Below are 27,478 nucleotides of genomic sequence, written 5' to 3'. Positions count from 1 at the left end.
AGAAATAAATACTTTTGTTTTTTTAGCAGGGTTGTAAACCTGCTCATGGCAATGAGGCTGAGAGTGGGGGGAGGGGACTGAGGGCAATTCATAACATACATCAAGGGGCAACTTCGCATTTCTTTTCTGGGTATTCTATTCTGAGCTCCAAACCACAGTGGTGCGTAAAATGAGAGGGAATGTTGTGTTTGGGTTCAATCTAATTTGAGGCTCATGTTTGTTTTCCAGGCCTTATTTTGCAAAAAAGAAGTGGACTTCCAAAGCTGTAGGTCTTCCGACCAGACTCCGACATTAACTTCCAACGCCTTACTGAGAAATTGTGGGCCTTCAACTGTAACAAGCCTTCCCATTCCCCCCCACAAACCAAACTGCCACCATAGAATTAAACATAATGAATTGCAAGGTTATTCTCTGTGTCACCAGAACATATACAACCACACATACATATAGACATATTAAAACACAAATATTAGCAGTCGTCTTCTTGCACTAATTGCGACTCACTCCCTGTGGGAGGAGAGAGGGGTCCTTAGTCGATAATTAATCGTCGTTTGGGAAAGCAAATGACATTCATTAGCAGGGAATAGAGCCAAGTGCCATTATTTACATGGAAATAATCTGGAGCGTTCTGGTGGCGCTCTTTTAATGTTACGGAAATAACTTGGGGAAGGGGATGAGTACAATCGCTCGCTCCCTTTTCCTGTCTTCACACCCAAGAACAATTAAGCCTGGGCGAACAGATGGGGATGCTTCTGAGTGAGAAAAAGCTTCTCTGAACGACTCTTCATCTCTTTCTTATCTCTCTCTCACATACTGATACACACCCAAACATATGCGTGTTCACACAAACACACACACATACACACACTCGTAGAGCTCAGTAAAACATACTCAAATGGGAATGTAACAAACTGTTCTGTGCAAGAAGGGGAGAAGGCCTAAGCCTTATTCCCCAATAAACTGGCACAAATGACCAGTCTTGAATCTTCCCTGGGAAGCACTACACTTTGTGAAAAATAGAGTTGATTCTTCAAATAAAAAGATAGAACTACAAATGTACATTCCAAAAATAACAAGGTTGATCACTTTCTGTGACCCTGATGGATTAAAAGTGCATTTGAGGTAGGATCCTATAGCAGAGAATTATTTTATAAGTACATATTCTGTATCGTATATTAATGTGGAGCGAGTTCATAGCAAATGGATGTGACATGACTGCATCAAAGTTGATATATTCTCCTAACAGTATTTATAATTTGACAGTATGTCTAACAACATGACTAGCCAGCTTTCGAGCCATGTCATTGTCCCCAAATAAAATCTAGATATTTTAAAGAAAATAATCGGCCATGTGTACAGTTGGCCGCAGCCTGTCTGAAGTAGATTGACTAGCGAGGTGAATAGCGAATGGGATGTGAGATGAGCGGTTACGTGACACTGACACAGTACATTCAGAAAGGTAACATTTTCAAATAGGTCAAAATAAATATTGAAGACACTCATTGTTGTAAATTACAAGTTAGCTTCTTGTTAAAGTCTTTCAAAGTTGTAAATGGAGGCTTTGACTCCGTCACTGTTGTTATGGTTACTTATTTCAGACACTTTGTTCAGGCTCATATACTATGTTGCCAGCTGAATAATTTAGAACGGTGAAAAGACAGTTTTGCTGCAATGACGCAGTAGGTGTCCGTTATCACTAGATAATGGACACCCCTGCAGCCAGACTCGAGTATTCACCCAGACCATGGTATAAAGCAGAGTTATTGTTAGGTTGTTCATAGAAACTGTTACCATAAGTTAAGGATGACAAACGCACAGACACGCTCACGCACAGACACACACACACACTAAGGACAGAAATATAGTAACTAAATACCTACACCAGCATGTAGCTATCATGAGGAAAGTACAGACCTTGTCTGACATAGGGTATGACAAACACTACTTAATACATACCCACCTCTCCAGCAGTATCAACAACCCTATTGACCTGGATCCTGAGGGGTTTAGCACTTTATCCTTCTTCAGGCATTGGGTCACTGCCACGAAAACTAAGACGCCCACCATTGTCACGCATGTTTCTCATCTTTGTCTTACTAAGTACAATGATTGGGGTATATATCCTTTGGGAACACCGCAACAAAAAGAAGTGAACACCCCATACCTATCCACTCTACTCTGCTTCTTGCCCTTTCAGCCCCCCATTCAGGACAGGCGGGAGTCTTATTGGTACAGCAACCCCAACCAGACCAGATGAGGTGGTCACAGATCAGATGACAGTCCGACACCACCACTTTTCCCCTTAGGCCCACCTCTTCTTTAGATTAAGTTTCTAAAAGAGAATATCCTGACATAAAAGTATAAACATTATATTTCAAATCACGCCTTTAATTACCACTATCAAATGGCCATATTGCACTGTACCCAAAATCTCTACCCAACTCAGAGCATTGGAGAGTGTCATGAAGACATTGTTGTCTGTTGCTACATTAAAAAGGCAAAACACCCTTTCACCCTTTATTTACTGAGCTAAGGACACCCCCCCCCCCCCGCACCTGTCAGTGGATAACATGAGTCTACAGTGACGTGTAAGTGATTATTAAGTGTCCCACTGCCCACTTCAAGCTCTGATCTCATGTGGGGTTCTGATTTGATGTTAGGGCGGGACCGCTTCGGGCTTTACTGAGTCAAAACTTCAAAATCTGATAAAACAGAGTACTGGTCAGCGTTACTAGTTTCTGTGCCAGATACCTTTACCTCACCCCCATCGCATGGATTGATCTGCTTATCGTTCCAGATCAAAGGCTTTCACCGGCACTGTCCATTTAAGCTTGGCTGGGTCCTCCCACGTCATGTCTAAATATGAATGAATAATAAATATTCAATATTAAAAGTCTCACACCCATTCTGTGTCATAGCCAACATTGATTGCTCAGCTCAGTCAGCCAATTAGAACACAGCCATCGTAATGTGTCTCGGCATATCAAAGGGTAAGATCCATCGATCTGTTCCTGGATCTTAACATTTACCGTAAAAAAGTCTCTATTCTGAAAATAAATACACAAAAAAAGGGCTAGGGGAGGAGGAAGGGCCATGGAGCAGCTCAATAATGGCCAATTGGACAGTGGAAAGTGCATCTCGTGTCTGTTTCTTGGACCGAACACAGGAAAAAAAAAACATGGAACAGAATGAAAAAACTTTTCATGCTACATACAGAACAATGTTTTACAACTGCATTGAATGGCACTCTCCTCCTATTTCAATCCAACTCAATAAACATAATTTTTTTACTTGGAGGTTTCTAAACCACATTATCTGCTTACTATAATGATACAGTATGGTAAAATTGTTGCACAAAAGCATTGACAGGTTCCCTTAAAGTGACTATTTACAAAGCTTTCTAACATTAGAAACAGTAGACATCAGCACTTTTGACAATATCAATATCAGCAGACCATTCCAGCCCGATACAGAAATCTGTGTCAATTGTGTATATAATATGCTTATACTCATTATTGGAGTCTTTAAGCCAATCAATCACAACCACCTAATCCCCCAAACTTTCAAGCTATTATAAAGTGTCTCAACATTTTTGGCAAGGGGTAGTGTTCAGTGTAATTCGTTGAAGGACGGGTAAAGAAGTCTCCAATTAATGATCAATTTGGGGTTAAAGGTTAGCATCAGTTGTTACTATAGGACTACTCTCATCCAATACCACACCACCCGATATGCCAAATAACATGCAGAAAAAGTAGATATCTTTTATATGATAGTTTAAGCCTCATAAGGAAAACATTTTGTACAAAATATAGATCAAATCAACTTGCCCTAAAATAAATCATGAGGACAATGAATCAATGCATACTACAGAGAGACAGAAGGGGGGTGGAGGGCTTGAGAGAAAAGGATACATAGATTGGAATACAACACACCATAAATGCTCGTAAAACCAGGGACACCACTTGTACAAAAGAGGCTAAACAATCCCACCGCTGACACTATTATCCCGCTGTGGGGCTGCCATCTCCGATAGCCCTGGCCTAGAACTCGACTTAACTGCAGCCATTGTACTAAAGCTGGAGGAAGGCTTGTTCATTACTATGGTCTACAATACTGCTCTTCATAACACCATAATACACCACAACACTATGCAATGGGAATGCGACCATAAGGTTTACATTTCAATTGACAATTGACTGACCATGACTGGCATGGATTATTTTCACCATGAGCAGTTAACAGTATACGATTGAAAGTTTATTGCGTGGAAAAACGTTGGGGCATTATTAACACTTTTGAGGATAATTTTTTAATGGATCCATTTAAACGTATTAATCAAGGCTCTCAAGTCTCGCATTCGCCGTAAGACTCACGTATTTCAACCCATTTTTCACGCTCTCATGCTGACACCTTTTGTTTCTCACGCATTTCAAACATTTCTCACGCTGAGAAGTAATGGATAACTTGTCCCGGTCTATACAATTAATGAGGCGCAGGCATACTGAGGGACGATTTCTGCCGAGATGACAGTTGTCTCGAGTTATACAAACTTAAATGCCAAATCATAAAACAACACCCCCCCTCCCCTGAGTGGTGTCTGTTGTTATTTCCACCAAAAAGTAGCAGTTACTGAAAACGTTGAAAAGAATATCTACAGAAACATTCCCCTGAATAAGTAACTAGAGGCGGATGATATGAACGGTATATAAATATGCTGGTATGAATTTGGCCTATAGTATGGATTTTGACTATACCATGGTAGCCTGGTCCTAACCAGACCCTCGTACGTTTCATTTGTACAGAGGGTCTGGGATCGCTCCATTGACAAGCGTTAACTTCCTTGAAGGCGGGTACTCTGATGAAGTTTTAAACTATTGGATCTGCCCAAAGCCACTCTGATTTGCCATAACCAATCGCTAGCATTCACCTTAGACAACTCCTTCACCACCTTTGTAACGGAGCTGGCTGCCGTTAGCAAAATCAAACTTTTCCCGAACCCCGTGGAGAGGAGGGGCACAACATCATGGCCACCAACAAAACTTGGCAAAGATTGTTCTTGCTCCGGCTTTACATTTTGGATATTTGGCAGCAACTCCGCCGCCATTACTGAACTACAACTCAAACTAGCGAACAACATCAATGTCATCTTTCTCAGCCACTCCCTCTGTTTGCTGATTGGACCTACAAAAATAGTGTTTCCAACAATCGACTAATACACCAAAATCCCAGACCTAGTACAGAAGCAAAATCAAAATTTAGCGGAAGTACGTAGGAGGGCAGAGCCAGGCTAATACCATGGTAGAACCTTCCAGAAATATTTATCACTGTCCCATTCACACCAGGCACGGCAGTAAGGAAATTTTAATGCAAACATCGCAATCAATCTAGGCAAACATCGCAATCAATATTCTGCTATCTACGCAAATATTGCTAACAATCTTCTGCATCCTCATAACCAGTATTGCACAGATAGAGAAGAGCCTCGTATTCGGGCTTTATTGTTCGGTTTTATATGACACAACTTCAGATGTTTACAGAGACTTACACCTGAAACACACTGGCTGCGAAACAACAGGATTGGCTGTGAAGCGCCTGGAAGGGCAGCTTTTTTCCTTTCGGCGCCCGTATTATCAAATTGGATTGGCCACACTGGCTGTGAAGCTCTGCGAACTGCAAAATTCACATTTTGCAGTGCAGTAACATTTAACGATAAAAAGTAACCAATGGCAACCTCTATTGTGAACAGTACATATTAGCCTAAATAATAAATGTGTTCAGTCATCATAGCCCCTAATGTGCAAACAAAATGTAGGCCTAGGCCACTAGCCTCGCATTCAGCATTCATTAGAATCTTTCACACACAGTAGGCCTACCCCAATCCATGCATAACATGGGTTTAATGATCTGTCCATTGACCAAATACACTATATTCAAATTCAACGATAAGAGGTCGTAAGCCCTAGCCTGACGATGTCATACTCATAATTGTAGTCAGAATGAGTCTGAAACCGCTCCGTTGGGCTGTGAGTATGGGGCGTGTTTACACTGAACCCTGAAATAAATGCCTCTTCGTTGAATTGGATAGACGTACAACCAATCAGAGCAACGTAATATGTTGTTTGTTGAAACAAATTCAACCCAAGCGCTCTTTGGTGACGTGGTTGATTACGTTACTGTTGATCATCTGTCCATCATCGTATAAAGCCCGCCCTAAGAATTTCCCTGATCTTCTTGACATCCAGTAGAGATGCAGTGCTATTATAGCTTTCTTTCACCACAGCACAAAGGCAACAGATAAATTCAAAGAAATTCAGAAACAACTGAAGTTTCCTGAACACAAACTGATACAATCAGTGGAAACAAGGTGGAACTCTGTGTTTTACATGTTCGAGAGACTGCTTGAGCAAAAGGAAGCGGTCACTACAGTAATTGGTGTTCTTGGAAAAAACTCTCTGTGCTTGAGTGAGGTAGATTGGTCCGTGGTTAGTCTCTCCATTGATGCCCTGAGACCATTTGAAGAAGTAATCAACTGAAAAACATGTTTCAGTTTCAAAATTGATTCCCCTGGTTAGACTACTTCAGAGATCAACTGTATCTCATGAGTGCCAAGGTAGCAAGCTAGCTACTGAGCTGTCAGCACAATGCCATAAGCGTTTCAGTAGTAATGAATCCTTTTATGGTCTTGCTGTCAGCACCTACCTGGACACGAGATTTAAAAACTTTGGGTTCCGTGACATGGCAAATGTTGACGCTGTGAAAAAACAACTCATCACTGAAATTCAATCTGAACCAGACCACAGCCCCTTCATTGTCAGCTCCTGAACCAAGCACAAGCTCTGCTACCAGCTCTGTCTCAGAAATGGCTCCTGCAACTACCTGAAGCTCCACTAAAGGGGCTTTTCCATCCCCACCTGCAACAAAAAAGTGGGATATGGACAGAGTTTGACTCTCAAGTCCTTGCATCCCAGCAGCATCGCACAACTGGCACTGATGCCTTTATTGAAATGCGCCGGTACTCAGAAGAGAAGCCAATTCCACGGGATGGAAACCCACTTCTTTGGTGGAAAACAAATGAGCCAACATTCTCTCTCTAAGCAAGCTTGCCAAGAAACACCTGGGAATAATTGCAACTTCTGTACCTGCAGAAAGGATTTTCTCTAAGGCAGGAGAGTTAGTAAGTCAGAGAAGAAGTGCCATAAAAGGCAAACATATAAACATGTTATTGTTTTTGAACAAAAACCTGTAAATCTGTAGTTCTCAACATGGAGACAGGGCCGAAAAAGGAGACCTCAGTGAATAATTCCTTTGACACAGGACGGCTCTTTGGGGCAAAAAGCCAAAGGTCGTGAATGAGAGCCACTTTTTTTCATTTGCACTATTGACTTTATTTATCACAAAAAATACTCTGTTATATTGTTGATATTGTTAAATTAAACAATATTTGGCAAAACTTTGTCCAGTGTTTTATTATTATTATAATCATGATCAACTAATTAAAGGAAAAAATAATTAAAGCATTCAATGATCATGAAAATGCATATCAGAAGAACCAGAATCAGAAATGTGTTTAATTGCCAAGTAAGTGTACAAAAACAAGGAATTTACTTTGGTGGGCAGGTGCATACAATAAACATAATAAGTGTTAATAATAAGAATAATTACATAATGATTTTCTATTTTCATTCAAATTTGCATATTGATTATGCATTGACTTCATAAATAGTGAGGCATTGCTTTTCCCTACACAAAAGTAGATCAGACGCTTTTCAAAGGAAAAAGTATCGGTATCGGCAATACTGGCCCTGTTTTTACTTGGTATCGAATCGATACCAAATTTTGCAGTATCGCCCACCCCTAGTTAGCATTCATAGCTGCACCATCACCGTGGCAACGACACAAACGCCATGCGGTCTTTTAACACAGTTTATTACACGGCTGTTCTTAACGCTGTAGAAAGCTCCATTCACTTGAATGGGGCTTCCCAACGTTCTGCAGTCTGTTATCTTCAGATAACGCCGTGTTATCTTCAGATAACAGACTGCAACATTTTGTATCGATCCGATACCAAGTAAAAACAGGGCCAGTATTGCCAATACCAATACTTTTTCCTTTGAAAAGCGTCTGATCTACTTTTGTGATAATGACCGCCTTATACATTATCCCTTACTGATTAGCTGATTAGAGACACAAGCTGTTCAGTCAACTCGTCTCATAAAAAGACTAAGAGCACCACAACACAACTACTACCACTACTGATAGTGCTATATCTTATGCCACTACTACAACTAGTAATTCTGCAGATGCTGTTAATATCTCTTTTACTAACTACTATGCTAATGGGACTGTTTTGTTCTACTGCACCACTAAGTGCGTTCACTTGACCATGAGAAACCCGATAGCAATTGTCGGTTTATGCCAGTAATACAATTACTCCGTTTACATGTGTAATTACTTATGCGATTACTCAGACACTACATGATTCTTTGTATTAAACGTTGTATGCTCCACAGACAAAACTTGCACCATCATCCTTCTGCAACAAAGTGTTGCTGTGTCTTCCCTGTATTGACCCTACTGCTGTATGTTTCATTCAATCAACACATGGAATCCTACTAAGAAAGCCGAGTAAACACACTCAATGTTAGGCTACATCTGCGACTGATATTACTATCCCAACTATAATTTCAGCTGTTAAAACTATAATATTCTTGTAAAGACTAGCTAGCCTACTTCTTCTGTTCAGTTCAGCTTTCAGCTTCTCCCACATTGTAGGCTATTTAAGCTCTTAGCTTTGGTGATGCAGTTCAGCTTCCACACTGCCTCTTGAAATTCAACTATTTCTTCGATGGCTTCACAACGTTCAAACGTATTCTCGCGTATTTAAGCACGTAGCTTTACATTTACATTTATGCATTTAGCAGACGCTTTTATCCAAAGCGACTTCCAAGAGAGCACTTTGTTAGATGATGCAGTTCAGCTTCCATCACTCCCTCTTTTGTGTGAATCATACATTTTAAAAATTAATTTCAGCTTGCGGTTATTTTCTCATTTCTGTATTTTCAGCCATTTAAATTAATATCAGATTTCAGCATTCCAACGCATTTTCAGCAGAAAATGCATGTTCTAGTTTAGCACTGGCGTTGCTAGCTATCTATGGAATGCCGAGGTAGTCAAAATTAAATGAATAAATAAATAAATAGATAAATACATACATAAATAAATATGGCTATGAAATAAACTCTGAAATTTAAAAAAGATGGCAATAAATATATAAATATAGCATTATATAATTATATAGCTGAATCCATTTATTGACATCAATAAAAAATTACATTTACTTATTTCAAAAAGACGTTTTTGTAAAGACAACATTTATTTACTTCATGGGACTTTAATTTCCTAATGCCACATTTATTTATTTGTTGAGACTTTTACTCACCACATTTCCACATTTATTTCCACACCACATTTATTTCCACACCACATTTATTTCCACATCACATTTATTTCTGTGCTGTATTTATTTCCGATCTCACATGCAAACGAGAGGGGCGTCGTTATCTTCAGACCAACGCAGCTGCACACAAGATCGAAGGCAGATAGTAGGGACACGTCATGTAATTCTCTAGCCATTATAAAGGCTATCTTTTCCCAGTTTTCTGCCACCATGCTGCGCGCGCATCCCGAATGTTTACAAACAAATAATTGGTCCGGATCCATCTCAGACCGGCAAGGAAGGCAATACGCAGCTGGCATGACTACCCATTAGCCAATCAGAACGCTCGTACTGTCGTTGCCATATAATAATTCATATGAATTATTACACCATTAGACCACCATTACATTTTTCCTCTCGCGCACCCCCTATAGGCAGCTCGTATGTATGTCATGGTGTAATTTAGGGATTCCCAAAGTGTGGTGCGCACCACACTTTGGGAATCCCTAAATTATACCAAGGCCATACCGCCCAGCCCTACAAGTAAGCCAACTGCAAACGCTCCGGGGTACCAGCTAAGACACTGGTGAATAGTCCAACACTATTGTCTAATGCTTGCAATATTAAATAATTTGGAATCTTGCTCACGCAAATAATTGAAGTTGGTTAGACTGATTCCACCATGTCGGTGGAATAATTCCATAATTGAGAAAGGGGATGCTGCCTTTAACCAATCAAGTGCCTGATGGTACAAAATGGGGTTGTAAAAAGTGAGTAACTTTGCAGATTATTACAACCTACATTCGCAATGCTGACATGGAAATTCACTGACCTTAGGTGACATGAAAAATATGAAATGCCAAGAGCGTTATCAGACAGCTGCCTTAGACAACAATAAAAGCATGGTCACGCCCATAGTTTGTCTAGAGCTTCAAAAGTTGTCAACCACAAAACATTTTGTGACAGAAAGTCTAAAGCCAATTTACTTGAGATATCCCTCACTGCTATACAGTCTTTTTGCATGGTGCTTTTTTCGACTATGTGCTTAGGACTGTGCCAAAATATGTAATTCAAGATTGGTGAATGGAAACCAGTGTTTAGAAATGGTTTATGTCAAGTCTGTCCTAAAATGCTCTACCACAGTGCAGCTTTTAGATGGGACTGGTGTGTGTCGACATCTTATTAAATAGAAGACGGTCTAGCCCAAGATGCATGCAAAATGGACACAGAGCTTCTCTGTTTCAGCCAGGTCATAAAGCCACCGTCTCTAGTGTGGAGGTGCAACGCTAGGGCAACGTTTGCCCTGGCAGGGGTAACTAGCTCCTCATATGTGTGTGATGCTCAGGGATATATTCAAGTTGGCTAGGGTTGGGTTAGGTGTGTTTGTGTGTGTGTGTGGGGGGGGATTCATAGATTCATAGGCTCCAAACACTGACTGGGAAAATGGCACCATGCTGCTAGGCCATGATGCTATTGTTCTTACAAACTCCTTTAACAGTTGTTGCCCTGTCCTTTTAAAGCTGGGTGTAAAGACTAGCAGACAGGAAGTACCTCTGTGTCCATGCAAAGATTCTGACAAATAAACTGCCCTGAACTTGAGAACTGCATTTGCATTCTTTTTAAGTACTGGTTCTGTTTAAGGACATCCTAAATGATCATTGGAAAGTTGTACAGTAGATACAATTAAGAAGCTCATTAAGACAATCCCTATCTTTGGGGGATCTTGAGCTGACACATTTAAAAACTTGATTTCCCATTAATTTGCCTCTTCTGGGTCAGTGTTTTTATTTTTTACATACTAGTGAGAGCTTTGGCAGACACAAGGTGAGGGACAGACACTGTGAGAAGAAACTTAAGGCAGGATGGGGGGGGGGATGTCATTTTAGACATTCTGCTATGATCACCTTTGCGAGTTACTGAGAAATACAGGAAAAATGAAATAATAAATTGTACCCTTCCAAAAACCTATAATTGTCATTCAAAAACAAACATCCTGTACAGAAACTTGACATACAGCTTTCTTCAGTCAAGATCATTTAAAGACAATAAAGTGGTAGCAGCCTTGAAAACATGGTGTGTGTGTGTGTGGTGAGCAGAAGTGGCAAAAAAAGGTGTAATTTACAGTGAGGATAGCACAGCCGTGCGAGCAGGGTCATTCCAGTTTGGACAGGTAGCGACGGAGTGATGTTGACAGTAGAGGTGCAAACCAACTCCCTTGTCGCCACGGAGACGCTGGGGTCGATGGTAAGAAAAAGGAGTCTTCTCTCAAGCTGGCATGGGGCCTAGTCTAGCACAGGGGTGCCCTGCCAACTGCTCCTCCCCTGCCACCACCCAGCTCCCTGGCTGGCTGATGGGGCCAAACAAGCCCAAACGTTGGCCAAGAGGGCAGAGAGGGCAGTGCCAGCTGGGCTAGCACTTCACTGCCGAGCACCACTCTCCAAACAAACAGCTCAGTGGGCCGCAAGCCACAGGCAGCACGGAACCTGTCATTACAGACTGAGCATGGCTTGTTTCCTACATCTCTGGCCTCGCTTTGCCCTGCACTGCACTTGTCACATGTAAAATCTCCTGAGCAATAAGTCTTTCCATTCATAATGTAACGGAACATTATTCGACTTTATCACCTATGGACCTCAGAGGTTAACAAAGTGATCAGATGAATTAGAAATGAGGAGAAGAATATTGAGGAAAAACCTTGCGGACGAATGTGAAGTGCATGTGAAAAGGGTTAGGGACTTGAACCAGTGGTTGTCCAAAGGTTTTCTTAGAGATGAATTACACAGTGACAAATTATACAACATCCAAGCAACTTCCTCTGATCTCTTGCTAAAAATGGACTGTGATCCGCTACGCTATGTTCTATGCAAACGTCCTCAGGATAATTCTGCTGCTTACTACATTTATGCATTTAGCAGACGCTTTTATCCAAAGCGACTTCCAAAAGAGAGTTTTACAAAAGTGCATAGGTCACTGATCATAACAACGAGATAGCCCCAAACATTGTGGGTAGCCAAAACATGAAGCATACATTGTGAAAACTAAATAAGTCCCTAAGGGAAGAACCATAAGAGCATGTAGTCGAACAAGCTATATTTGAGGGAAAAGACCAGGACCATGAAAAGTGCTTTCTTTTCAACAATGCTAAAAGGGTCAGTTAAGACAGATTATCATACAAAATGTCTGACTCTGCCCTCTGGTATCTGGTATTGCTGGAACGTAATAGCCAGGGGAAAAAAGGGGAAGCAAACAAAACAACCCGTGTAACCAGTTTGCCTGCAACAATGATCCCGATAGAAAGAATGAACTTGAGCAATGTTATTCACGTAATTCAATATCCAAAACCCCTATCTACAGTATACCTTTCTTCTCAAGCAAAGATATGTTTCTCGGTAGTCATCCTCAAGTGATTTGAAGAGGTACAACAACAACAAAAAAACATTGGCACTGCAAAGCATTCTGTTTATAATTCCTTTTTTATAAACTTTTAGAAAAAGGGAAAAAAGGCTTATAGGCAGGGTAGGCAATGTCGTTGAGCAGCATTTGGCTGAAATAAATGTCCCATCCTGATAGCAACCAATACATCTAAAGGTTTGACAGTAAAATGGATTCAATCTGATATCTGTGGGCGTTGCAGGACTGTAATAAACACGACCAATCATTAAAGTCGGACTGACATTGGACGGCATTTGGACTGAATGCAATAATTTGATGGGCTACTTGTCTGTCTGTCTATCTACCTACCTCCCGGCAGTAGTTAGGCAGCATGTTCATCTGTTTTGGGGGAGGGGCTTTGAAGGGAGGGGGTGGAATATTTAGGTAAGAATCTTTTCAAACTTGAGCTAAAATGGCTAGGTTCAAACTTGCCTCTCCTGCCTTTAAGCTAAAACAAGAGATTTGTTTGAAGCATAACGGAAGAACACATTAGTTGTGCATGTTTAGGCTCAAGTCTTACAATTAGAGACGTTGAGTAAATATAAAAATGTACACTCATGCTTTTCTTCAAAAGATACTCATCAGATGGATGCTTAAAACAAATTAGGTTTGTCAATCAACCAGGCCTACTGTACATTTCTACCACAATATAAAATATTAATGCAGTCTGAGCCAAATCAACACTTTGTTACAGCAACCAAACTAAGGCTCAAACAGAAACACATAAAATATGTGAGGCCAAACCGATGAGTAGCTGTTTGTATAAAATGTTACTTTTTCTGGAAGATTTATTGTGCAACAAAAGATCAGCACCCCCATCTTACTTCAGACACCTCTAGTCTAGATAGGAAACCGATAATATGAGCCACCTCACCAACTCACCCTTATCAGAATATATCAGTTTATAAGTCTTAGCATTCGACTAACTGAAAAAGAATTAAGTGCTCTGCCGAGGTCATGATCTGGAGACAGGCCTTTTCCACTAGACACCGAAACCATGATTTCATAGCCATCCTGTCAGCTGTGGAATGACACACCTGCTCCAATCAAGGCCACCCAGGTGGAGAGAGAGATATAAAGCAAGCAGTCCACATAACTTCATACTCTCCAACATGGATATTGGAAATAGTTTGTATTTAAGCATTTTACTTTGAGGAAACAACTTCTAAAAATTGAAGAGATCTCATGACTCCATATAATTTGTGAAAGCTCAATAATAATAATAATTTTAAAAAGCATTGTAAAGAGGTGTGTTTCAGATACCTCACCCATTCCCCATCTTAAGAACATTCAAGACTTGACTCAGTACACAACATCACTGCAACATCCCCACTGCACAACACAATTGGGTGAGTGACACTGAACACTCTCAAGTCGGCTTTTAAATTAAGACAAACAATTAATTGGAGCAATGAGAGATGGAGCATTGAAAGGCAAAATAGAAAGAGAGTGATGTGTTTAAATAAAAAAAAACGGAGGACAAGTGGCAGCTGCGTGGCTTTATCTTGGAATCTGAATGAATCGAGTCACCGGCGGTAAACACACACACACAAACACTTGCCCTGACACATCCGCTTAGTGTATTCTCCTGCACACATGGAGCTTGATTAGGATGATAACGGATAACATCATTCATGTATTGTCCCATCACGTTTTTGATGACATTCAAAAACAAAATTGGCTCATGATGTGCATAGTTTAGTCCATTTCATTCAGCCAAAGTTTGCGTAAAAAGTCATTGCTACTGTATTAGACAAACGCTGCCATACATAGATGGGATAGAATAAATGTTAAGAACTTAATAACTAATGTCACGAACACTTCAACAATTCTCATCTCCAAATTAACTTCATTATGTGATGAAAATGATGATGTGATAATTGACAACTTTATGGTCAGGTGCACACAAAAAATATACTGTCTGATTCAAACTAAAAGATTAACAAATAGAAGGAATAAGCAACAGTCTGGTATCTTGAATTTAAAAAGTTTGAGGTTTTAAGCGTTTGGTCAACTCAATCTTAAAGTCCTGTTTAACACACCGGTCTAAAGTAATGGGAAACCCGTTTTTTTTTTTTTTTTTTTTTGGGGGGGGGGATTTCAGCGTTTTTGTTATAACAATAAGTAGAGGGACAGGAAAGGCAGGGGAGAGAAAGGGGGATGACATGCAGTAAATGGCCCAGGCTGGAATCATATGTGGTATGCATTCTACCCGGTGAAAAGTTTGGAGTGATTTGATACTATCAATGAAACAAATGAGGACATGACTACAATCATAGCATTAGACCATAACTTTGTTATGATGTCCTAATATATTGTACAACTGAGGGAGACTCTTAAGCTATAAATTCACTCCAACAATTATTTATTTGTCGTTGAAAGTACATTAAATATTTAAATGTAAAAAATAATTATAATGTATTTGGATATTATGATTATTATTATTAAATTATTACTATACTTATTTTTTATATCTGAGGTTGTTATGATGAAGTGCCCTGTCCTAAATCCAAGTGACAGTGTGTCAATGGGGTAGTCTGTCTGTCGGTCCTCCTATCAGTCCATAAAAAAAAGTATTTAAAAATTGTATTTATTATGAGACCTCTCAAGGTTGGAAGCTTTTATGCAATAGAGGGGGTAAAGGACCACAACCCTTGAGAAGTGGCATGACAACTAAACCCACAAAAGCTTCAGCTTGATGGGAGTGATGTTACAACCTCTTCAGTTTCTTGGAGAAAAAAAAAATCTTTGGTCCGTTGTGATAAAGGGAATCTTTTATTCCATCTAAAACATCAGTATCAACAATTCCAAAACGGATGGGCTCACATTGTTTGCTGCACAAACCCCCTAACCCCCTCCACACACTCCAAACTGGGGGTCTGTTAGGGTGGGTTAAAAGAACACGAAATAAAGAGACAGACAGAAAAGGGGAATGTGATTGACAGGATAGAAAAGAAGAGTATAAGAAAAGAAAAATCAAATTTCAACATTCGTAAATATTTCAAGCTCCTATACCCAACCAAGGAGAGATCAGAGAGACAACAACAGCAGCAAAGCCCAAGTTTTATCACTGCTTCAGATGCAAACCAAACATCAAAAGTGATTTTGTACTGTGTATATATTTTTTAGTTTTGTCTGCACAAAACTACACAAGTCCTCCTCAAAGGAGGAAAGTAATTAACCTTAGTGTGTACTCCAATATACTTCAACGTACAAAGATGGACCATTCATCTATTTAATTTATCTTAAAATCCATGCCATTTGAACAAATGCACCACAACGTAAATGGTGATTCAAAATATCTGTGCCATCGGACTCTTGCTGGTGTATCTCCCAGGCTTCCACCATAGAAGTGAATCGAACTGCATGGGGCACACAATCTGAAGAAATTTATGCACATGTGGCATCTGAAAGTTACACATGGATTTAAATTGTTTACTTTGAGATGAGACTGGCCGTGTGAAGGAAAGGCAGAGCCTTACCATCCTGGCAGCCAATGTTGAAGTACCCCCACTGCAACTTGGCATGGCACTGCCATGCGTCTATGCCTGGCATTGCCTTACGTGGCATGCAGCCCTAAAAGCAACAAGTGGTCATGGGTCCCCTTGGCGCTGGAATATGGGGCGAGACTGTCAATTTATCTTCTTCCACATACGCATGCCGACGTCCAGTGCGGTGGCATTCTGTATTCTTCCAGGCAGCTGTTGTGAGCGGCCCAGACGTATGCACAATGGCATGCTGGGAGGGAAGACAGTCAGGGTAGAGGCAGTGTGATCGGTTCTAATTGCTTCAAAATGTCCAGAAGAACGGCCCCTATTATCTATTTAAAACGGCTGATAATGGTGGTGGTGTGTGTGTGTGTGTGTGTGTGTGGGGGGGGGGGTGGGTGGATGCGACCCAGGCAGAGCGAGGGAGCTTCTCCGTGCCGTCTTCGCCTCATTATTTCCATCTTGACGGACGCCTGCGCTCAACCCCTGGATGAATGGCCCGTGCTGAATAAGTTATCACGGGGCACACAAAGGGAGAGTGGGCTCTACAAACAGCACGGCGGCTCGAAAAAAAAAAAAAAAAATCCCATCCTGTTTTCCCAGACAAAAAGAGACCCACTGCAGACTGTGAACTCACCTGTAATTTCAGCAAACATAGAAGGAGGAAAGTAAGGAGGGATGAAGGAAACAAAGGAATCAAGAAAAGGAATGAGAGGCATCTGTGTGCATACTGATATCCGCAGAACATTACTCTGTTTAGTTTGATCTGCCCCTCTGTTGGCAAAGCTTCTCTTTAATTTTGTGGGGTGAACAGGGACTTGCTTTGGACTGCATGTAAGATGTTTCAATGTGGGTTTTTTGTTGTTTCTAAGACAAGTCTCTGACTGAGATCACCGCATCAGTTTGTTACCCTGTTTTATGTTTCTTTATCGCCTTGTTGTTTTGTGGTTGTTGGTGGTTTGTCCACCTCGACATGTTCTCTCACGGAGAGAAGACCCGGGCCTTTCACGTTGGCTACACTTAGTGAGCAGAGTAGGGTTGGATTCAACTGCCACTGATCACTGCAAATACTGGTGCCACCACCAATCCTCCCTCTCTCATCCCTTCACTCCATCACTCAAAAGTAGTGGGGGAACTTTTTGGACGGGCACGTCTTTTTTCCTCTGACTGGGAATCAGAGGGGGCGCAGCAGCCCGACAGGCAGATCAAACAGGGCGGGTACCCTTGGAGTGACACCTGGAGCCACTTCAAGGGGGAAGAGCGCCACAGATCTCCAGTCAACTTGTCTGAACGACAGCCTGTCAGAAAGGGGGGGGGGGGCTCAAGCAGGAAGTGGTAGTGGAAGTAGAAGAAACAAGAAGGGGCAAACACACCATCACCCCAATGTCATACGAGGTTGACCCACTGGGCTTCGGAAATGTAAGAGAGCAAAGACTCTCCTGCGAAAGCTGGGTGGATAGTGTGGTGGGTTACAAAGTAAATAAAAGCTGAGGTAGAGGATTTCCTACTAAACTGTAAGTGGCATATTTGATTAGACACTGGGTCACGCAACATGTACTCATGACTCTATATACACACAATTAAGTGGGCCGATAACAAACAGTCATTCCATTACAACTTCTTTGCATGTCTTAGGTATGGTCCAGAAAATTCAGTTGAGGAAATGTCAGTTTTATTCCTCAAGAGGTGAATGTATCCCTTGTATGAAAAAACAGCATGGATTTGCCCTTGTCAACCTCTCTCTTCTCTACAACCAGACTTGTTTGTGTCTTCTTTATTTAAAAGCGTCCCATCAGCAATCTATAATGGGTGAGGTGGAGGAAAAGAGGTAAATTGCATAGGGGAAGAGAGAGTGAGAGGGAAGAAAAAGGGAGAGTTTGAGGGCAGAGAGAGAGAGAGTGAGTAAGAGACACAGTGAATGAGTGAGTCAGTGAGAGAGAGAAACACACACAGTGAGTGGATGAGAGAGAGTAACAGGCAGAAAGAGAGAGGGGGAAAGGGGTGTTACTGGTGCTTGTTTGGCTCTGGAGCAACTGCTAATGAGGCTAAGGCGCACCCTGTCATTGTCCCAGCAGTAGCCAAAGCCACACATTCACAAACAGACACATGCACAAATACACACACACATGCACAAACAATCCTGCAAGTTCCTCACACAGCCTGAAAATAAAATAACACGTGGCGGAAGATCTGTCTTCCAGAAAAAAGTAAACTAAAATTCTTGGACTACTGTGAATCTCATATAGGACTAACCCTATCAAACAAATACATGTGTACCCGATTTAACCGTTTGTATACATTTATACAGTGGGAAAAATGGTTTTCAACAAAATGTCAAGCACCCTATGCTATTAGCATCATATGTTATTATGGCTGAAATAACATTGACTTATATCTGGGTTTGGTAACACACGATTTACAGTAGTCATCAATGGTCAGATATTTCTAAATCTCTTAGATCAACTTATTTGTTTAAGCCAGCCACGAAACCCATCTCTACTGTACGTGGTTCTCAATCTGCTCCACAATCCACAGATACCAGCTCTGTCACACTTAACTGTCCACTAGGCTCTTGGCACTGAGCTTTCACAATTCCATCCCTATAGTACCAACGCATCCCCTATAGTACAGTGCATTGATGTACATGCACAGACACGCATGAAGGCATGCACGCGCACACCAACACAAAAACTATACGCCTCCATTAGGAACTGGTGAGAGGGAAAGAAAGAGAGAGAGAGCACCCAGATACAATTCATGTTTTAGCTGAACATTTGCCAGAGAAAGCCACAGAACTGAACGTGGAGAGTTCACAGATAGGGCTGACCCAAAGGGGGATGCACTAGCAAATAAAGAGGGGGATATCATGCCAGGCTGAAAAAATTGAGAGACAAATGGAACAAGTACAAATGTAGAACATTTCATTTTCAGCCTTAACATCGATAACAGATCAGAGAGGTTGATCCACGGGGAGGGAACCCACTCATGGGACAGGGAACATGAAGCTGTGGCTAGCACTTATTATTATTCTTTTTTTGTTGCAAAACACCGTTAAAGGCATAGGGTGGCTTTAGACGGAAACTTTTCACGCAACCTTAGTTGAAACTAAGTTGCAGTTGAATTGTATCGTGTAAAGCCTTCTGCAAAACACTTGTGGAACTAGTTGTGGAACTAGTTTACAGCCACCAAATGCAAAAGTTAGTGAAGATATTCAAATAGATGTTATCATCCAGTGAGAAAATTATACAAAATAAGATACAAAGAAGCAAATGTACCTTCAATGACACTTTCCACTTCATAACATCCAGCAAGAAAACAATAGCATTCAACAAAAGGAAAAATCATCAATCTATTTTGCAAATATTTGTGAAATAAACATTGCACAAGACTTTGATAATTTTTGGCTTCTGGGAGCGATCAAACAAGTTGCGTGACAGTTTCACTGTGTATACTGGCCACTACTCAACATTTCTGAGTCCTATGAATGTGTCACTGTTTGATGAACAAATTTGGAGTATAGCTGGGTGGCAAGCACTTGCATGATTCAACTTTGACATGAAAGAACATGTTTGGATATTTTCTGACATCCAATCATTTGGTGTCGAACAACCTATTAGTGTCAAACTATACAGTATGTTATACAATATGCTGATTTGATGTAGATTATACAGATACGGTAACATTATAAGCCTATAATTTAGGTTCTGAGTATGTGTGATTCTCTTTTGAGGCCACAGGGGCTGGATATTAAGTTCCACAACTACCAAAGGTGTAAGGCAATGAGAATGATAAAGACACATCAGTGTTAGAGTTTTGTCTACCACCTGAAAGCTAAGGTAGGGGAACGGGAAATCAATTCTATGACTACTTCAAAAGGGGTGACTCTTCTTTCCAGGTATCATTCCGGGATACAGGTGACACAGGTGAGTAAAAACTCAATATATAGGCGGGCCATCACACAACCCAAAATGTTAAATGGTGTGGGTGTGTGTGAGAGAGAGAAAAAGAGAAAGTGTAGGAGTGTGTATGTCCATGTGTAATGTGTGTCTGTATAAATGTGTGTGGGAGTGCACAAGTGGGAGAAAGCACCCCTTGAAAGCTCCACCCAAACCTCTCCCTCCCCTGGTACCAGAATCCTAATAAAGCTTTTCCTCCGCTTCTTGAGAAAAAGGCGTACCAGATAAATACAACTAAAAAAGACTGACTGGGTGAAAAAAAGAGAGAGAAGAACTATAATTTGTTCTGTCTTTCAGCTTCAATTAAAAATAATATCAAATCTTTTTGTTCAACTTCACAACAAGACTTCAAGAGGGCCCCTAAGACTCGCATCCATTTGCATCCCACCACAGCCCACTGGTGTCTTCTGAATTCCATTAATTATATGACCTACATATCATATAGTTAATATTTCAAACTGTGTGTGTGAGAGAGAGACTCAGCCAATACTAGAAAAAGGGCTAAATTAGGAGATCTTGAGGACATCAGAGCCACTGTATTCTAGACGCTTTTTCTAAGGCTTCAGACTTTGATCTACTCCCGTCTGACATTGTTTGCAAATTCCAGTTTATTGGGATTGGCAAACAAGTGAACACAGCCACACATTTTCTTCCTTTCAACAGCCCTATCGCAACCCGTTTTCCACTAAATCAAAAGGGAAATAGGCCAGGCCCCTACTGCCTTGGCTTTAATTGAGAGAATGTTACAAACAAGACAATAGGGACAAATTGCCACAGTGAGGGTTGTTATATCTACAATGATACACCTTATGAAATGAACTTGTTCACAAAATACAAATCTTAGGTTTCGTTAAAACAGAACAGTAGATGTGGTGTAAGACAAACATTGTCAGTATTAGTCTGTGACCTCCTGAGGTCCTAGTGCAAGCTATGCTAGCCCTATTTAGGTTATTTCTGTGAAAGCAAAGGGAAGTTAACCAACATGGGCGGCTAGTAAACCTTCCGTCCTGAGCCTGGGTTGGATCTCTTAATCAGTGTTGAGAGTCAGTGCAGTTCCCTCCTCTGGAGGTCGAGGCCCAGTCCTGCCACCTCAGCCAGCCATGCCGCTGCCTGCCCCCCCATCATCAATATGGAGTCCTTTTGCGGCCGGGCTTGCTTACGCTTTCTGTCTGATATCTCGGCCCCATTCCCATTTCAAAGGGAGGTCCACCCGGGGGTTTGACTTTTTGATCTGCCTGGCGACTGACTCGACCACCTGCATGCAGGATCAGCCGCCAGCGAGAACAGACCCCCCCCCCACCCCTTCCTTCTTCCAAGAACCCCACCTCCTTCCGAACCCCCAGTGGTCAGAACTGGGTCTGGAGCAGCATCCCAAGCTCTCCTGACCGGGAGCCTGACATAAATGGGGTGTAGCAGCAGCAAGAAAGCTTGCTCTGCCAACGCTGGTTCCATTTCACTGGTGCAAGAAAAGTTGTGGGGGTCATTTTGTGTCCGTTGTGAGGGTCATAGAGTAAGGCGCTGTGGCCACAGACGTGACGAAGGACATTGCAGGATTCCTGGAGCTCCACAATTGGACATGGCTTAGACACCCCACACTACCTCTTCACTGTAGGACAGTGTAAAACAGCCCACCCCCCTTCACAGCCACACAAAATACTACACACAGGCAGACACACACACTGCTTTCGCCCTGACTAAGGAACAAAGAGCTGCCACATCTGATGTGTTAAAAGTGATCCTTCTATTTCCCCCCCTCCAAGGTCTAACTTTTCATTACACTAGAGAGACTTGCTGTACAATAAATCCAGCGCTTTCACTTACATGATATGCAAGGCATATTTGTCCACTTTTTAAAATGGAAGGTTTTAACCAGGAGTCAGAGTATAAATGATTGATTTGAGCTGACAAGATCCTTCACTGAGGTGTCATTGTTGCTGCATACCTCTTGTACAACTATTGTTTATTCCCTTGAAGGTTTTCGTTACAAAAGAATCACCGCTGCAAACTGCTGAAATCACGGTGCAAAAGCAAGCATTTTAATTGTGCATCATCAAATTTCATAACGCTTCACTCCTAATAAGTATCATTGATATTATTACTTTTTAATAACATTATGATTTCCTTTAACAGGCGTTCCCATTAAAAGTTAATGAGATCACCATGACCATGACAATATAATTAAAACCCTCAGGACTTCAGATGATTTGTATGAATAATTTACTCTGAGCTGAAGCGCATCAAATGACATTCGCTGAGTAATTGAGAAGTAGTGGCATTGTGCGGGGCGTGTCATACAGAGGGGTGGTGTGTGGGACACAGGTAATTCAACTTTCAACTCACTGTCTATGTAGGTGTCTATTTAAGCCACTCCCATTCACACTAAACTCTGTGGTCGACACTGCCCTACCTATCCAACGACCACTCGAGATATTAGTCTAGAGGATTTTTAGAACGCGCTTGTTTCACAAACACTTTCTGTTAATTAGTTTCCTTGAACCAAAGAAGGTGGAGTAATAAAGTGTAAATACTCAGCTGGAGTGATATCCAGAATAGATATGACCCATGACAGATATTTGATGGGAGTTCCAAGTTGGAAACATTCCAAGAAATGTTTACAGTACTTGATTTATTTCACGCTTTGTATTTTTTATTTACTTGGTAGTATCACCATATCACCCTAACCATACTGGGCGGACACATGTTGTTTACCTAGTGTGTAAGTAGCTAGTTTACAACTATACCTGAACTATACCTCTTTTTTATGTGACAAAGATACAAAATACTCCAAGGAATTATATACAGTTTCAATTCATACAACAGCCAGCCATCTTATTTGTGACTAATATACTCTATATTTAACTTTTAGTACAGAGAGACATTAATAAAACCAATGGATAATTTTTTTTTTATCTGCCAAAGTTGCCGTATCCAATACAAGAGGTTAAACTTCAATTTAATTTGCACATGATACTAAAAACATGTTACATTACTGGGACAGTTTAAAATGCCAAAGACACAAAACGGTGACAAGTGTAAAGTAATATAGTGAATAATTGTCTGAAAGTAGGCCTGATCTGAGATATAAGAACACATGTTTTTGTGTCTCTTTCCTTTTCCCTGGTTAGACATGACATTAGTGAGATGAAAACCCAACATGCATCTTCAAACCTTTAACAAGAAAAGGGTATGTTTTTGGTGGGTATTTCTATAAAATGTGGAACAAGGGTGCTTTTTCAGGCAGAGAGGTGGTTGAGAAGAAACTACGAGTCAAGCCGCTTTGGAAAGCCCTCATAAATCCTTATTTGAGCCTGCTAACCAGTGGAGACGATGTACAAGAAGGAGGGTGGAGAGGGTATATGGGGGGGACGTGGGCTTGACAGGCGCAGAGCTCTTAAAATGCTACATTTGATTAAGTCTTCCCATTAGGTGACAGCTGAACTTTAACATTAATATGATAATATTGAAATAAGTGTGTGTTATTTACTTTGGAGCCCATGGAGGAGAGAGGGGGGGGGATTGGAGACAGGATGAGGGATGATGAATGATGTCTGGACAGCTCCTGGGTGACACCGGGCGAGCCCCCCCCCCCCTCTCTAATCAGACTTGACAAAATGGAGACATATGCAGAAATATTGGTTACAGTCGGCGTCACAGGCTGCCCTGGGCCTCCTCCATAGCAGCGCGAGGGGCCCTGCACGCCTGCCCCAAATTGTCTACGGGCACTGAAGCATCTATTTCAATTGGCACTTCCTTCCTGGCCCTGGGATTTTACATTAGGCCAGTGTCATTTACATATTACTCTTAATCAAAAACCACACGAGGCAATGGAGGAAAAAAAAGAAAAGGAAAGAGTGAAACAAAACCGTGGCGTCATGGTTCAGGGGCATAGCCACAGAGGTATTTTATAAAATGGAGATGTGACAAGACATTAGTCTGTGTGTGGGTGTGTTTTGCATGTGTGTGTTTAAGAAGAAAGCAGGGTAGAGAGAGAGGGAGGGGGACATTTGTCTGCTTTTGAAAGGAAGGAAGTGTGTGTGTATTAAGGGAAGAAAGTAGGGGAAGTTGTTCCTATGCTTTGAGTTATTATGCATATTGTCTATGTGCAAGTGAATGTGCAAAGATGACAAAGAACGGAGCAAAGAAAGAAAAGTTGGTTAGGCTGAGCTGGTGGTAGGTTATACAACAGAGGAAGGAGGTGGAAGGAGAAAAGCATATCAAACAACACAAACAGTGCTGTTCCTGCCAGTTCAAATAACAACCCTTCTCACAAATGACAATGAATGACTCTAAATTCAGACAATGACGCAAATTTCCCAAACTAGAATCTAAATGATAACGGGTGAGTACAGAGGATCACCCAGTTTCTAGCAGGGCCCTAACCACAGCCGGGCAATTGAGGGAGAATGTGAACAATGAGCCAGTATCACAGGTAAAACAACATCGATTTGACGATGAAAGATGTCATGTACAGACAATGAGGGCCTACATGCAACCACAGTACCAGTCTAGCATTAAGAGTTGGTAGGATGGAATGATCACAGGTGAAGAAACATCTTTTGAGGTGCAGTAGAAGCATGATCCCTACCTGGCCTCTTACCTTCTCAGCATGCCTGTCAGGATACGGGAACTCTTGCCTAGGTTGGCGTCTGTCTCCCTCAGCTGATGGAGGAGAAACAGAAAGGAAAGCCAAGATGACTACAGCTTACAAGGATGAGATACATGAGAGATCACCAGGCTGAGAAGATCAATAATATGACACAGAAACAAACACATAACTCTCACCATTGAAAACTCAGATTACTTATTAACTCTGTTTAAAAGCATCACACATCATCATACATATACATATATATTTTACGTCAGCCCCTAAAAATCTAATGTATAAATGAGAACACTGGCGGTAGTCCAGCCATTATGAGGGCAGGCATTGAAATAATTGTTTTCAATATTCCTCTAAATCCATCGGTGTTGCCTGTTGCTTGTCAGACTTGAAGGTTGACATTACTCGGCTACAGTACTTCCTGACGTTTACTTTTTAGATGCATGAGTAGCCTAGCCTATGCATGTAATTATTGAGCTCAATAGCCGCTACGCAAACATGAATTATACTATATAAATACTGTATGCCATAAATGAAATGTTTATGGCGATCTTGCCTGTTTTTCACATCTGTAAAACCATCTACATATTTCCTTTGTCTTCCATCACACATTCCCTCTTTTGCTCTGCTTTTTAAAAATTGTTTTTACTCTCACAAAGATACTTTATCTACTTCTAAAGATACTTTATCTACTTTTAATAATATGTGTAAAATAGGTGCATGAATGTGAGTGTATGTGTATGCACACACTGAAAATAATGACAGTGCTGTAAAAGAACAGCCACTAAATTCTAGCTGTAGTCATATTTCTGATGAGGGGCCTTTTCCCAGTATGGGGCATCTGTCTATCTGTCTGTCTGTCTGTCTGTCTGTCTGTCTGTCTGTCTGTCTGTCTGTCTGTCTGTCTGTCTGTCTGTCTGTCTGTCTGTCTGTCTGTCTGTCTGTCTGTCTGTCTGTCTGTCTGTCTGTCTGTCTGTCTGTCTGTCTGTCTGTCTGTCTGTCTGTCTGTCTGTCTGTCTGTCTGTCTGTCTGTCTGTCTGTCTGTCTGTCTGTCTGTCTGTCTGTCTGTCTGTCTGTCTGTCTGTCTGTCTGTCTGTCTGTCTGTCTGTCTGTCTGTCTGTCTGTCTGTCTGTCTGTCTGTCTGTCTGTCTGTCTGTCTGTCTGTCTGTCTGTCTGTCTGTCTGTCTGTCTGTCTGTCTGTCTGTCTGTCTGTCTGTCTGTCTGTCTGTCTGTCTGTCTGTCTGTCTGTCTGTCTGTCTGTCTGTCTGTCTGTCTGTCTGTCTGTCTGTCTGTCTGTCTGTCTGTCTGTCTGTCTGTCTGTCTGTCTGTCTGTCTGTCTGTCTGTCTATCTGTCTGTCTGTCTGTCTGTCTGTCTGTCTGTCTGTCTGTCTGTCTGTCTGTCTGTCTGTCTGTCTGTCTGTCTGTCTGTCTCCGATCCTTTTCTTTCTATTTACATGCATCTTTATTTATGTTCCTTCCTCCCCCATCTGTCTATTTTAATAAACTGCACTGTTTAGAGAGATGGCCAGAGTGTGATCTAGCTTAACATATCCCATATTTTTCCTCCCTCTTTCTCTCCCCTCCTTAACTCACTCCATTTCCCCCTCTCCCTCTCTGTTTCGAACCATCTATCCATGTTCCAATCTATACCAATGTCTCTCTTTCCCCTCTCTCCCACCTGCCTCTTTTTCCAGCTCTCTCTCTTTTTCTCTGTCTCTCTCTCAGTCTGGCAGGCTGTGTTGGGGAGATGCTGGATGCCAGATTCAGGGACAGATGTGGTTTGGATGTGGATTGGGCACAAGCTCTGACACTAGCCCTACAGCTGCCTGACGTCTCTCTCTAGCCTGGACCAAAATCCTACATTCAGAGATATTTATTTTCATATTGTACTTTCTTTCTCTCTTTCACTACCTCCCCTTCCCTCATTCACTCATTGCCACTGTCTAACATTTTGAGAAAATGACAAATGAATGCGTAGATATGTGGTTTTCAAAATGTTTTAGTTCTGATAGTGCCACTGGACCACGGTTTAATACTGTGCCGTCCCACATACCCAATGATGTGTCTTAACATTCGTCCTCATACTCCTCCTTTCTCAGTTTTAATAAATAAATACAAAATATGCAAAGGCATTCACTGATCTTTCCATCCTGTGTCTTCACATCGTGTTATCCTGCTCTTTGACCTTCTTCCTCTTTTTGCCCCACAAACTGTCTTGGAAGGGAGAGGCTGTGTGGGAGAAGGGGGGGGGCTTTGCTGGCTCATGGGAAGAGCAGCGAGGGATGACTATTCTCTGCAGACGGCAGACCTTTTTGAAAGGGGCTGTTTGATTTTCTTTGAAATCGGCTGTGAGGCGCACTGCCATGTTGTGATCTTTAAGCATCCTCCGTCGAGGAGGCCATACGAACCGGGGCCCCCTGACTGTGCCCTATCTCCAGTGCTCTCTCTCTTTCTCTCTCTCGCTCTCTTCCTGCCTGTCTGACGCTGGCAGGCAAGCAAGGTTGGTGAAGAGGACACAAAGAAGGCAAGGGAGGTGATGGAGAAAGAGAAAGGTGTGTGGTGGAAG

General features: G+C 41.6%; 1 protein-coding gene across 2 annotated transcripts in view; it reads right to left on the bottom strand.

Annotated features, from left to right (window-relative positions):
• vti1a (vesicle transport through interaction with t-SNAREs 1A) overlaps positions 1–27,478 on the bottom strand; it is a 134,009-nt gene that overhangs the window by 16,107 nt on the left and 90,424 nt on the right. The window contains exon 7 of one of the 2 annotated variants that reach the window (XM_084670972.1): positions 24,898–24,971. In XM_084670972.1, coding sequence (XP_084527098.1) covers positions 24,906–24,971 — 66 coding nt within the window. In that variant the 3' untranslated portion in view covers positions 24,898–24,905. The remainder of the gene's footprint in view (positions 1–24,897; positions 24,972–27,478) is intronic. The other variant, XM_084670970.1, reaches the window with a different exon arrangement.

The sequence above is a fragment of the Hypomesus nipponensis genome, chromosome 13 (genome assembly GCF_054491055.1).
Source record: "Hypomesus nipponensis isolate SF chromosome 13, ASM5449105v1, whole genome shotgun sequence".
Classification (NCBI taxonomy): Eukaryota; Metazoa; Chordata; class Actinopteri; order Osmeriformes; family Osmeridae; genus Hypomesus; species Hypomesus nipponensis.
The sequence above is the reverse complement of the archived record's forward strand: the minus strand, read 5'-3'. Positions and strand labels throughout refer to the sequence as shown.